At 45.1% G+C, this 14606-nt stretch overlaps 1 protein-coding gene across 1 annotated transcript in view; it reads right to left on the reverse strand.

Moving 5' to 3' along the window:
* Positions 1-8553: 8553 nt before the first annotated feature.
* LOC139632957 (voltage-gated delayed rectifier potassium channel KCNH5-like) overlaps positions 8554-14606 on the reverse strand; it is a 136931-nt gene continuing 130878 nt past the window's right edge. The window contains exon 13 of the mRNA XM_071498259.1: positions 8554-11425. Within this exon, the coding sequence (XP_071354360.1) occupies positions 10331-11425 (1095 nt within the window). The 3' untranslated portion in view covers positions 8554-10330. The remainder of the gene's footprint in view (positions 11426-14606) is intronic.

Here is a 14606-nt window from a genome sequence, read left to right on the forward strand (position 1 = left end):
AATAAAAATGTTTTGTCATAAAATTCAACCTCTGGGGCTAAAAAATGAGGCCAACAGTGACAAGCTAAAAACTGCAGCTCCTCCAATGACCACTGGAGTCTGGCTCCAAAAGTGAGTCAGTCCCCATAGACTCGCGCTCAGATGCTGAAATAAATCACTCGAGGTCCTGTTTGTTGTGTTGATGCCTTTTGGAGGGTTTTTCATGCAGACAGATAACATGGCTTCCGGTGCGGTTAACAGAACATGAGGTTCGCGCTCCTGTATTTTGAGGTGAGTAAAATTCTAGTATTTAATGCCTAATTCCAAACTTTACTCACCTTATTTATATGTTAGCACTAATTAGCAGGTATCGGTGTCTGCCCTCACCACACCTGGCTTGAAGGCGTAGCTTGGTAACTAGCCAATTACGCAGCCTTAGCCTTCCAGCAAAGCGCCCAGCTGTGACAACAATGCTAACTGACTACAGTTATTAAACCGGCAAGCACCGAAGTCTGGGCTCCACACACGCCCCACCTCTTGCCTACTTTTGGATTGAACAGACGTTAGGCGGAGTCAGGCACTGCCAAGATGGCAACAGCGGAGCAGCTTTGAAACCGCTCTTCAAAAAAAACACATATAGTATATTTCAAACATTTGAAACATCAAACATTGATGACGTCTACTCAATAACTGCACCCAAAAATCTGCCTCATCCCACCCTCATGGGAAGCTGTGACATTGTTTTGGTTTTAAAAGAGACTTTAAAACGCTGAGTGAAGCTGTAAAGCTGTAGTAAGACTTACACATCATGACTGACACTAAAAAGGAACAACTCTGGAGTAAATGAGCTTCAAAAGCACAGTGCAGCATCAAACTGCAGCAACTCAGAGCCTTTAATTGTGAGAAAGCCTTTCACACTTTCACCTGCAGCAATTAAATATGTTCTCCAGGAGAATCCGCCGGCACAATCTGAGCCGACGGGTGTCGATTTGGGTAAAAACAGTTTGTGTCCTCCTCCTCCAGCGTTCAGGAGCAGCGAGGAGACGCTGACGGGGGTAAGCATGTGCTCAGCTTTAACTTCTGGAGACAGCGGAGGCTTCGTGCGTCCAGGCAGAGCCGCAGGTGGGGTCTGGCTGCACAGTCTTGACAGGCTAATTTCACCCGTTGTTTCCTTTGGCTCGCCATCAGTGCTCACCATCCACAGGAAAGTAACCGTGGTAATTCTGCTGTCTGCCGGTAACTAGCCACTGAGATTCAGAGCCTTTCACACCACAAGCAGCCCCTGATGTATATATATATATATATATATACACATATAAAGTGACATCAACCCTTCTTGAAAGCTGAACTAACATAAATCACAGCAGTGACTGTAAACACCTCTGAACTGTCAGAGTAGCATAATGAGATTCTGTGGCGTTAAACTGGGACTAAAGATGATTTCATATTACACTGATCCTCTTAGAAAGCAGCTGCCGGGAGCCTGTAAAATGAATTCTGGTCACAAAGACAGAGAAATTGAGAAGTGAGATTGAGGGAGGAAAAGGAAGAGCCTGAGAACAATGAATTATCAAAGGAGTCTGAAGGACAGGATGGAAAATACAGGACTCGAGGTTTTCGAGATCTCTATGTGACACAGCGGTGAGTGTAATAAGAAGAGGGACCTGCAGAGAGGCGTTCAGGAGTAGGTAAACACACTCTGTCTTTCCACTTCAGTGCAGTTATGTCTGTTTTTTTTGTTTTCACATGAACTGCAGCACAGTGTGGCTCTCTGTGCCACCACGAAGCTGGAGGGCACATCTGCATCCTGCACTCCTCTGACCTGAGTTTCACCCGACCACAAGCAGTGAGGCAACAGAGTACATCCATATGAATAACATGTCAGGGGAGTGTTTTCTTGTGGATGCAGGAAGTAGTGTGGCATTTATGTTGGTCCTGAACGTAACTCAGAGATGAGGGACAAATGACGTCTCCCCTGAACAGTGGTTGTCCAATCATAGCGTAGCATTTTAACCTAAACCACAATGTTTTTCTAAATGTTTGTTTCTGTGCCTAAACTTAACCAAACCTTAACCACAGACGTGTAACAGCAGAGGTTGGTTTCAGCTTTGAAACACCACCTAGGTGCACTTCTGGAGGGCATGGACCAATAACACATTAGCTGAGTCCCAATCCAGGGGCCACATCACAGTCACCACGTCACAGCGGCGCGACTCAGAGAAATGCAGCCTTCTTTTCTGGGGCAATGAAGGCCAACGGGTGGATCCTTCGTGGCCAACCTATCCTGAGATTCATTGCATGCCGCTAATGAAAGCAAACAACTGAGAGTCTGGGGACCACGCTTTTAAAAAGGGCCTTAAAACCTCACGTTGTTGTAAATAAAAATTTTTCATGGTAGCTTGGCAACAGGAGCCATGCTTTGTGACGCAACAGTAAGCATTTTGGTTCGGCCTTTGTGGGCTACGAAGGACCACGACTTCTTACACTGTGTCCTCCAGAGGGTGTCAGTGCAAAACACCTGAAATACGACAACGCTGTCAGGTTTCAGGTAAAAACTGAACCAAATGCAGCCAAATAACAAAAAGTGACTTAATTTGTGTCTTTTGTGAAAATGTGACTCTTTGTTTTGTGAATATTGTTTCGTTTTTTTACTTACAAGCCATCACAGCTCTTAAGGATGGTGAGAGAGGTGAAGAGGTGTCCTGCAGCAGAGAAAGTCCTCTCCGTGTTGTTTCAGCTCCTGCTGGGCGCTGCCAATAGTAATCAATAAACTCGATTGATTACTTAATGCCCCTTTCGGAAAGTGAGTGCAGAGGTTTCTAAAAACAGAGACAAAGACAGACAGGAGGCCCAGAGAGAGTATCCCAGACGGCTGTTTATTATTCTGACACTACAGTTTAGGTGCAACTGTAAAACAATACATGAGTCAGTGTGGGATTTCAGTGCTGATCCAAACCATTGCTTTAACAAAAACAGTAGAAACAGTAGAACATTCCAGTAGAAAAAGAGAAGAGCTTTTCCTAAAGGGCTCCGTTTATTAAAATCATCCATAGTTTTATGATCAAATCTGAACCGAAGCTGCGGCTGATGAAAAATTAATCCTGCAGGTGAAGGATTGCAAGTGAAACAATAAAAAAAATTCTATCACTACCCAGGAAATGACTTCCATTTCTTGTAGTTTCATCTTCAATACAATTTGCAGAATCGAATCAAGCCAAAGGATAATTTTAATAAATGAAGCCCCCTCGGCTGTGCCCGCCTGTCCCCAGAGAGGTGGATTCATGGTGTCAGTGAGTCGGCACGCCGCAGACAGACTGTACATCATCAGCATGCTGAGGAAAGAGCGAGGGAGATCGGGGGGGGGGGGGGGGATCAGAGGGCTGAAGGTGGAGGACAGAGAGGAGGCCTTAGAAAGAGGGTGGAGGTGATTTTCAAAGAGATATGAGACAAAGGAGGACCTCCTACCAGATTCAAGACGGAAAGTGAACAAGAGAGAAAGGAAAGGAGAGAGAGAGAGAAAGAAAGAGAGAGAGAGGACTCCTCAGAAAGAAAGGGGGAGAAATGTAAAGAAAAAAAACCATCAGCAGTCCCAGAGAAAATGCTGGGAAAGCAGAGTGAGGGGGGGCTGGGAGGAGGGTTGTTGTACATTCAAGTGGCAAAGCTGAAAAAGCCTGTGCTGAAAAGTAAGTGTGTGTGTTTATGTGTGTTTGTGTGTGTTTGTGTAGGGCTCAGATCACAGGAGGAGGTGCCCTTCATTCTCTCGTCAAATGAATAAAGAAGAGGAGGAGGAGGAGGAGCAGCTCTCAGGTGCTCGCGTCTCCTCACCCGACCTGACAAGTGGCAAAGTTTCCGGCGAGTTCAGTGACAGGAAAACTCTGAAGCCATCGGAGGAGTCTCCGGTCCTGCGCCTCAGACTGCTGACGGAGCATTTCTCCTGACATTTGAAAAGAGAATCTCTCCCTGCACTAGGTCTGCAGGTCAGAGCTGCTTGTGAAGGCTCGCTGCTGCAGCAACGTATGGAGCCTGGAGTTCTGCATCGGAGTCAGTATAGGTTTATAAATTATATTTAAATAATGCATTATAAATCACAAAGGTAAAAATAATATGTTAATATTTCTTATTCTGTCTTTATGGGATCAATTAACAACTGAGAAGCTGTGATTGAGCTGTGGACACAGCAGCTGGCACAGCTGGAGCTCCAGATGTTGCTCTATGGGTTGGACCCTGCTTCCACATCTTTAACTTCAAACAAACTGTAAATATAAAAGCAGGAAATGAACTGTGACGTCATTTGAATGGTGGACATGCTGGTAAATAGAATCAGAAAAAGCTTTTTAAATGTCACTTTAAACTTTACTGTTTTATAATTCATTATTTAAATTAGAGTCTAATTCAATGGCTTCTGTTAGCTTTTTAAATTTGATTAATTTATTTATTGAAAAAAAAGTGTTATATTACTCCAGTGGCACACTTCAGTGCAGCAAATGCAAACGTTAAATTTTAAATTTTCTAATCTCCCCCAGCACTAGATTTCCATGTCTTTCTGAAGATCAACAAAAAGACAAAACTTCAAGAGGAGCAGCGAGGATGCAGAGAAAACTTCTAAGATGGCTTCATGTGTTAGTCGGGTTAAATGTGTTACTATTTTTTTTCCATAAAACTAGAATTTCTGGAAAAAAAAAAAAAAAAAAAAGCTAACTAGAGCCAGGCAATCAGATATTGGCATATAATCTATGTAAGATATGACTATATAGTTTTTGTAAAATAGTAAAAATACAGATCATTTCTCTCTTGCTGGTCTGAGGTTCTGACAGCGTGCAGCCGTTCTGCTGAAGATTTGCTCCTGGTGTGTGTGTGGTTTGAAGTTCGGGGTACACTCCAATCTACATTCAGGTTTCAGGTGAGGTCTTGCTGAGGTCATGCTTTTCTTCCTCCTTTGAAAGATTTTGCTCTCTGCTTTGTTGATATTTTTTGACACTGTGTGACTATAAGCAGCCACTTTAGCATCAAATGTAGTTGAGCTGAAGTCTGATGAAATGAGCTTGGGATAATTGTAGTACTTTAGTCTCTTCAGCCTGTGTGTAGGTTCTGGGGAGAATCCCAGTTTTTACCAGATCTCAGTTCCTGACTTCAGCCCGAGTTTCAACACATCCTTCAGATGTTTCGTTTCTGAAACACCAGAAAAGAAAACTCCAAGAGCAGGACTCCTACCTAACATGGAAGGGATACAACCAGATCCTCACATCCTGTTTCTGTTAGGTCCAGTTCATCTCCATCATGATATGATCTCAGTGCCAGCTGTATCGTCAGTCCACCAGCAGCATCAATCAAACTGAACATCTGCAGATATCTTTAAAAAGGAAAAACCCATCTCAGATCATCTTTTCAGGTCTAAACAGACGCATACATCTCTAATGTTTGAAGCATCAGTGATTTCCTGGTTTCCCCAAAAGCTTTTAAATGCCTCTCAGAGAAGAGTTTCTGTCGCCAAATGACTGGAAGCCAAGGGTGCTGTGCCCAGTTGGTCAAACTACAAACACCTCACCTCACTGCACACGACCATCTGCAGATCCTCAGAGATACAGGCTGCTACTGAGGAATAACTGGTCTCACAAAGGTGGACAAAACCTGATGTGAGACGTATAAGACAGGAGGAATTATTTTGTCAGACTTGACTGGAAACACAGTAAAAACATGCTAACATCAACCACAGGAGGGATCACTGTCAACCTTGACGGAGCGTAGAGGTCTTCACGGGCCCGATCCTTAACAGACCCTCGGAACATGTACCTGAACTCATCATGAAATTAATTAACTTTTCAACAGGAGACCTGGACTGAAATAGACCCTGTTCAACCAATTAGATTGAAAAGTAGCAATACAAGTAATTTTCCCAATGCGGACGCTTCAGAAAAAACATATTTGTCTAAATGATGAGGCATCATGTGACACAACGGGACCCTCCCCAACCCTGTTCCTGAATATAATCGGTCTTGGTTACTCAGAATCCGTGAAGACCTCGAATGCAGGTTTCATGCAATTTCAATGAGGGAAGAGAAGTAAAGTTCTACGTGACTCATGACTGTGAGAAAATATTGTTTGCATCACACACTATCCTGTAATTATCTTAATTCATTTGCCAAAATTATTTTACAAAGTTATTTCTGGTTACGTCTGTTTAGCTCTTCTGAGTTTGACCAATGGGGGGGCGCCAGAGGAAACTCCATGAAATCTAAAAGTGATTTTATGACATTTTTAACTCAGCTCATCAGACTCAGCTTTTATCAGCCAAATCATGCTAACACATAGCATGTTAACTATTTAATATGAACATAATGATATTTAGCATGTAGCGTTTAGCATTTATCTGAAGTACATCTGGAACTGATGGGAATTTGGTCACTGGTTTCAGAGATCTCATGTCAAGAACCCAAGTGTCGGACATGTGGGAAAAAGAGAAGAGCTGTGACCTGCTGGTGGTGCTGCGCTCCCGTATGAGTCAAAACAACCTGAACAAGCTTGAACTAGTCTAGAGAGCTGCAGCCTGACTTCTCACAACAACTAGAGAACCCTCATCGAAGCATCCCTACACTGGCTGCCTGGACATTTTAGAATAGTGATTATGGGATTGACTGGCCCCCTGTCCACATCTCTGACCTGCTAACCTCATACAAGCCTGAGTGCAGCCTGAGATCCGCAGGTAGGGGTCTGTTAATAGTTCCAGAGTTGCAGCTAAAAGCCAGACGAGACCAAGCCTTTGGAGTCGTGGCCCCTCAACTCTGGACCCACCTCCTGGAGGAGATCAGACAGACTGGCTTATTAAATACACATTATTTTAGAACTGCACTCTCCTGAAATGTTTTCTCTATGCTTCATCTTGAATGTGTTTAAACCTAATTTGTTACTGTTTTATCTTAATCCTCTATTTGTATATGGTGTTTATTGGTTTAATGTCTCTGTGACACACTTGTTTTTGAAAAGTGCGACAGAAATAAAGTTATTATCACATAAAAACTCGTCAAAGTCATTTGGATTCATCCACTAGGGGAGAAAGACTCTGGCCTTCCCTAAATGGTTCAGCAGTTCGTCTTCATTTTATCCAACCTAGCATTTGGTAGCTGATATCTCATCTTATCTACACAAGCAAACAAACCCTCAGTCCCTCAAATCGATATAATTATCCTGGTGCATCTATTGACTCTATTCATGGATCAGAATCAGCCTCTTTTCAATGGTTAGAGAATCAAGTGTTGCATAGCTTTGCACGATATTCTAGGAGTGACATGTCAGATAAGAGATATGAAGCACACTGGTATGTGCTGCTCTACACAGGTGCGGTGGTAGCTGTCATCAAAGCCTTCCAGTAAATTCTCCTCTGCATCAATCCAAACTGCCTGAAACTGCTGCTGAGGTGCCGCCGAGCAAGGCACTTACCCCCGATTCTGGCAGGGGATCTGCTCAGTGGCTGACAGCAGAGCGAACGAGGGCTGAGTGTGAACGTGAAGCAGGTTGGTGCAGAAAACAGGCCTGTGTGCACAGGATGAAATTCCCATTTAAATAAAAAAAATATTCTCATTTGCACAACAGAAGCCATTAAAACAGTTTTCTCTCCAAAATGTTCCAAAGTGAAAGCTGATTAGCATACAGAGACAGAAATCTCATGTCGAAACCCGTCTTCATCTGGTGTGATTTTATGCTAATTAGCATTACAAAGTTAATAATCCTCATTTTCCAGTCTGCTGACAGCAGAGAGACACAAATCAGCATGTCTAACATCATGATCAGCTCCAGCAGGGAGCGAACAGATGCTTAAATTCCACTGGTTTGGTGGAAAGTTTCGAGAGCCAGGAAAATGCAAATGACAATGTTTTATTTTAGTTTCCAAGAATGAAAAACTACACAAACAGACTGACTTCATTAAAAATAGACTTTTCAAATTTCAAATGCACTGACGTTTACCTCACTGATTCTTTTTCATGCACACATCTACAGCCTGCACAGTATTTGTCTTCTGCGCTGCTCGCTCCCTCAGACTGGATCATCACCGTACTGTCAATGCTTTCCATGAATTTGGCAACAGATGTGTCAGACAACACATCAAAACTTTATCAATCACAGCTTGCAGGTCTTTGATGAGCAGGAGGGTCCAGGAATGATGCATCACCGTGTTTCAAAGCGCCTGTCACGCCCCCCCGCTCACTTCTGATGTCACGCAGGACATGGTCCATCCGGTGAAACTGGTTCAATACAGCAAATTAATTCTGCTGTACTAGTTGTTTCACCATGTGGCTCAGTTCATCAGTTACATCTACCAGTTCTCTCCTCTGACACCACATTCCTGTCGGACTGGGCCACTCTGTGCACTCTCATCCTTTTGAAAACTGTTTGCACCCCCCTTTTCTGTGCACACGCCTCGCGGTGGCATCCCAAATCTGGAAACCAGGTCCAACTCTGAACAGATCTACTGCTCTGTCAAAATCAGCAAAGCCCAACTGAGATATTCAAAACCTGTGTTTAGCAAACCAACCAGTCTGTGCACCCGGGGCCTGGGAGGGGGGGGGGGGGGGGGGGGGAGGGGGGGGGGGGGTGTTAGGGTGCAGACTGTGATCCACAACATCAGGTCTGAGGCTGATAAGAGACCTTTACTCTCTCTGTGTAATAAAAGCACAGCACTCCAACCAGCTGTTCTCTTATGCTAAGCTAATGACCTTCAATATGGCTGCCAGAAGGTGTGTTGCATGACCTGACCCCTCTCACTCGCATCTGGCTGCTGAACGTTTTCTGTCACATCAGCTCATTTTCTGCCATCTGTGCATCCGCTCCACACTGTGGGTGATGTAGTAAAGCAGGAAAGGCCGAAGTCTACCAGCTGAGGCTTTGATGACGGCTCCTGCACATCTGTGTCCTGCCTTATTCTTCTTATTCTGCCTTATTAAACATGATCATGTGTGTAAGTGTCGCGGGACGAGTGCAGGGCGAGGAAGGACAGCGTCTGAGTCTCACAAGACCTGAAAAACCCACTGATCTGACTCCTGTGGAGCAGAAAACTCCCTGGGGGCCGTCAGGCTTCACATCAAGAGACGCCGTCACACTGTGCACATGTACGCATGTGTACATACACACACACACGAATATGTACGCACTCTGGAGCATAAAACTACTCCTTTGCATGCAGGTTTAGAAAACTGATATCATAAAAAGTACAGTATTCCATTTTTTATTACTTGAGCTTTTTGCAGTGAAGCTGCAATCCTTAATGGAATCCAGAGCCAGCGCCTCAGTGAGACGCTGCCGGTTAAGACTGTCGTGTGTGTGGTGGTGGTGCTGGGGCTGTGGGATTACATGTCACTGTGCTGAGTGGACTTTCATGTGAACTAAACTCCATGTTATTTCCCCAAAGCCTTCTCGTCATCCCAGCTTTACCCAAAGTGCATTCTGCCATCCCTGATTCATGCAGAGGAATGCAACAAAAAAAACCAAAACTTCCTTCATTCACTGACATGATAACAAAGGTGTAATTTTCAGGATATTCTAGTGGTACCCGAGCAATGCATAGACACAAGGAGGAATTCTAACAAAATAACCATTTAAGGGTTCACTGGACGTCAAAATGAGAACATTTCAGTCATCAAAAATAGAAATTATTATAAGAAGCAAAATCACTAACCAATATAAAAAGATTTACCTCAAACCAGGAAGTTCCCTCCCTGTGTTAAGGGATGCTGCTTCTTCACATATGGCAATCTGTGTTCTTGGAGGGCAAGGAGGTGAGAGCAGAATCAAACTTCATCTCACAGGCAAAGAAAAAAACAAAACAAAACAAAACTTTCGGTTTCTCTATTCATATATAATCCATGCACAATCCCTTTGCCAGTAAACCCTTTTTGTAATTTAATGTTTATAGTGCTACCAGTATGCAAACCCTGAATGTCCACATAGTAAATTATCAATGAAAAATATTCATATGTACAGTGTAGCTCAATAAAATGTCTCTTTGAATTCGATTTGCATGCAGTCAACTGCATAATATACAGGCAATGAGTACGTTCGGTAGTTGTTTCTTTGGCAGGCCAGAATCCAGCTGGACATGCATAGAGAGGTATGTACAATCAAAAAAACAGGGTCCAGGTCAGTGTGGAGCGAGAACTCTCACAGGACCTGCAGGAAAAAGTCAGTGTGCAAATGTTAAAGAAGCCAGTTTTTTCCTCTTCATCTCAGAGAACTGGGACCAGTGGTGTAACTGAGTCTGACAGCGAGCGTAACCTTGAACTGATAATCGTGATCGTAGTAGAACAATGTGCCATGTGATCACTGTTCCAGTCCACTCTCTACACCACTGGTTTAGCTCTCTTCAGAGCCCCTCATCCTTCTCCGAGTCCGGAGAAACAGGCCTGGAAACGGTGAAAATGTCCTGACGCTGTATTTTGGTTTTGGGGGTGTTGGAGGCGGACGGCGGCCCCGTGGACGGCCGCCTCTTGTCTGACAGCAGTTTGATGATCTCAGCGACCTGACTCTCCAGGGCGCCCAGTCGGCCTCCCAGAGTCTGGATGTCCTCCCGGAGCTCCAGCCGGGTCTCGTGCAGCGCGGCCTGCAGGGCCTGCTCCGGGATGGGGCAGAAAGGGTGAGGGGACCCCGCTCCTCCGGGGAGAGGGCTGTGGAGGAGGGGGGTGACTGCGGCAGGGGTCCGCGCCTCCCCCGCCCGGTCGATCCGCAGCTCACTCTTGGTGATGCCGCTGTCGCAGGAGTCTGTCTTGCGAAGGGGGTTGTTGCTGGACACCCCGCCCTCCTCTACATCCCCGCCCCCCCCTGCTTCCTGACTTTTACCCTCCTGAGAGAGCATCTCCACGGAAACAGCCTTGACATTGTTGTTCAGGCCCTCCTTCCTGGCCTCCACTGGGGCCATGTTATTTTTCAGGCGCATCCAGCCGCTGGCCTTGGGGGGTGGTTTTCCCAGGGCGGGGCTGGTGCTGACCTTAAGCCTGACAGTCTGTTCACCTCCCGCTCCGGCAGAACTGGGCTGCAGCTCCAAGATGTCGCAGTTGTTCTGCTTGGCGGGAGGCTCGCTGGGGTGGCTGTACGCCAGGGAGCTCTGCATGGGCGTGACCTGAGACACGGTCAGCACGCTGCTGCTGGGCGGGGCCCCGTTCTGCATGGAGCAGTGGGGCCGCTGGAGGCTGAGCGGCAGAGAGTGCTGCAGGCTGGAGTGGCCGAGCTGCAGGCTGTGGGGGTGCAGGTGCTGGTGCTGCTCCACCTGCAGCTGGTTCTTCTCCAGGTCCAGCTGCGTGGCGGCGGACGCTCCCTGGCTGCGGAGCTCCTTCTGCTGCTTGAACTTCTGGAAAAGCTTCCGGACCGGATGGTCCTGCGGGATGGTGAGCTGCACCTCGTTCTTCGCTCTCTGCCTCTCCTCTTCCTCCTTCTTCACCTCACTGATCTTGCGGAAAATTATCTGCAGGGGAAACATGCAAAAAAATTAATAAATAAAAGAGCAACACGCTGCTTATCAGAACACTTATCATTTCATATGAATACATTGAATAATAATTCTCTCCCCGCCAGCCACTGCACATTAATCATCGGAGATAAAGACTATTTCAACAACAATGGGAAAAAAGATGATGATTTATTATTATGGAAATCGGTCAGTCTGTCTGAACCTTTTCACTTGAGTATATTCACATGTCACATTTTCTCTGCAGTGCACTCAGGTACTGCAAAGTGTAGCCGGCTTCTAGAGATCCGTGTTAAATTATCCATCAGTGCTCCTACACCTCCCCTCGTATTATTCTGCCTCAGTCTGGCGCCAGCCTCTCTCCTGGCTCCCCTTACACACTAATTACATTGGGAATGACAGAAATCCCTGGCAGGCAGGCAGCCAGCCATCCAACTGGCGATTTAAGCGTTATTCTTGGTTGAAGTGCAATAGATGGCAACCTGAGTCGATCTTTGAGTTAAAGATTGAAGTGAGGGGAGTCGCCCACCTCGCTGTCCGTCCATAATCTACCCAAGTGAGCATTCTTACCTCCTAAACTCCCTCATTTCATCCATCTGTACTTCCCCTCTGAGCTAAACCAAGCAAAGACTGCTCCGAGCTAGAACAGCAAATATGAGGAGGGGGAGACGGAGACGCCCCGTCAATCATTTCAAACCTCTCTCTCAAAGCTTCCTGGAGGCATAACCTGGAAGATTAGCACTTTTAATTAAATTAACCATGACAGGTACAGTGTGGTTGGAGTTAAAGTAAATGAAAAGTTATCAATGGTGTTGTTTTTTTTCTGAGAAGAACAAAGAGTCTACTGTCTCTGTGTACAGATCAAAACTGACTCTGTCACAACGGAGCTGCTGATGCTGATGTGACAGGATCAAATATGAAGAGCCTCCATGAACTAACTTCACTTTCAATTAACTTCAGCGACTACAGTCACCGCCTGTTGTCATGTCAAGAACCAGAATGCATCAGATACAAGAATCTCTGATATAAGTGCATCCAAACAGGACGGTGAAAAACATCTGATCTGAAAACAGGCAGAATTACCCTGAAGACAGGATGTCCGGGTATTTTTCCAACATTCCTCTACAGAAGCTTGGCTGAGCTTTCAGTTCTAGTTTCCAACACTTATTCATGTTATCAGTCACACATACAGCAGTGGTTCCCAAACGTTTCCACATCAAGGACCCTAAACTGACAAAAATTAGATCACAGACCCCAAAATAATAAGATTTTTGCTTTCAGATATTTTACCACCGTGTTTGAAACCCATGACCCAAACACTGATGCCTTTTTCATTCATACTTATGGATGGAGTTATAATGAAAATAAATGATTCCCCTTTTTGCTGGGGACCCCCTGCAACCCTATGAAGGACCCCTAAGGGTCCCCAAACCCTACTTTGAGAACCACTGGTATACAGCATATTTTCTGAAAGCTGTCCAGTAAAGTTAAGTCTTACACAGAGCTTAATGAATTTATCTCCCTTCTTCACATGATGAGTTTCTCGTGATAATTATTTCTCATTAGATTTTAATGAAGTTAATAAGGCTCTAAAAGAAGTGGATGTGGCAACTGAAAGAGAAAAACTGAAAGAAGTGGAGGTGGGAGTCAGAATGGAGAATAGTTTAAGCACTAAATGAAGTGAAAGCTCAGAAAGGAGCTGAAGTGGGGACTGAGGTGAAAGAGCTGAAAAACAACAAGTGTCTGTTAATGTGAAAGGAAAACACTGAAAGGAAGTGAAGTGTCAGTTGAAATCAAAGGGCTGGAAGGATATCAGATCAAGATTGCTGAAGTGAAGTGTTGGTTGAAGTGAGACTGCTCTACGGAGCTTCACTTAGAGTTTAAGTAATGAAAGGATTTGAAGTGTCAGTGGAAGTAAAACAAGTTTCTTACATCAAAACCATTTTATATTTTTCTTTTTCTTTCATTTACATGGACTGAATGCATCACTGGCACCTCAGTGCCGTGGCCATTTCTCAGGTTGAAAATAGTAAAGTGGGTCCTGGCCCTGACTGTCCACAAGATCCAGGATTTGAGTCCAGTCTTTGTCACATGTCACTTTCCTGTCAACTAAATGAGCGCCTCAGTCTCCGCTCCCAGAAACATTCAGCTGAATCCCACCATGTCAGACTAGCTCTGGGGCGATTCTGTCCATTTTATTGGTAATGAAGACAGAAACCATTCTGCTGCTAATGAGCCTGTCAATCTCCTGACAACACCTGGGACAGTAAGTGACATCTACTGTTACCAGGACAACTGCCCACACAGACAGAGACACACAGACAGAGACACAGACACAGACACACACACACACACACAGACACACACACACACACACACACACACACACACACACACACACACACACACACACACACACACACACACACACACACACACAGCCTTGTCTTGTCTGTGGATTTGTGTGAGTCTTAACCCTCAAACAGCCATTTAAACTTCCCACAAAGTTCCCATAAAGCTGTGGGACAGATGCAAACAGATGTGAGTCTATGTGGCATGAACTGAAGCAGACAAATAAACCAGTTGAGCATATTTCAAGTGAAAACTTTGACCCTATTCTGATGCTGTATGACTCCACTACATGAATGTGCAGCCTTTTCACCGCAGAAGCTCACGACTACTGAAACCAGTCAGACCCGAGTTTGAAGGTATAAAATGCAACCGTACTGCCAGATCAGACTGTTGACAGTGGGTGAGTACAAAACCCAGGATTTCTTTTTACATCTATTACTAAAGTTTTTCATTTTTAAGTTTCACTTTAATAATATCTGCACATGGAAACTGTGCTGTGTGTGGACCCAGGCTCTTGAACCCAGGAGCTGTTAGGGTTCTGCTCTGCCTTCCCCTCACTCCCTTGTATTTCCACTGTGTCCCAGTTCCTGGTTTATCCTGCTTGTCCCAGTTCGTCTGTCTCTGTATTTGTGTGTGTGTGTGTGTGTGGATGTACTAGGTGTGGCTTTCTGGTTCCAGCTCCCACCAATCCTCCTGCCCACCTTGTCAATTTAACAAGCTGCTGCCGTTTAAAACCCCGACTCCTCACTCTACCGATTGCCAGACTGTCTATCGTCTATCAGCCTTGACTTCAGTGCCAGTACGTCACCAGCCCGGCCACCTTCGA

The sequence above is a fragment of the Trachinotus anak genome, unplaced genomic scaffold, assembly GCF_046630095.1.
Source record: "Trachinotus anak isolate AG129_WGS33_773 ecotype Australia unplaced genomic scaffold, CSIRO_AGI_Tana_v1 ptg000015l, whole genome shotgun sequence".
NCBI lineage: Eukaryota > Metazoa > Chordata > Actinopteri > Carangiformes > Carangidae > Trachinotus > Trachinotus anak.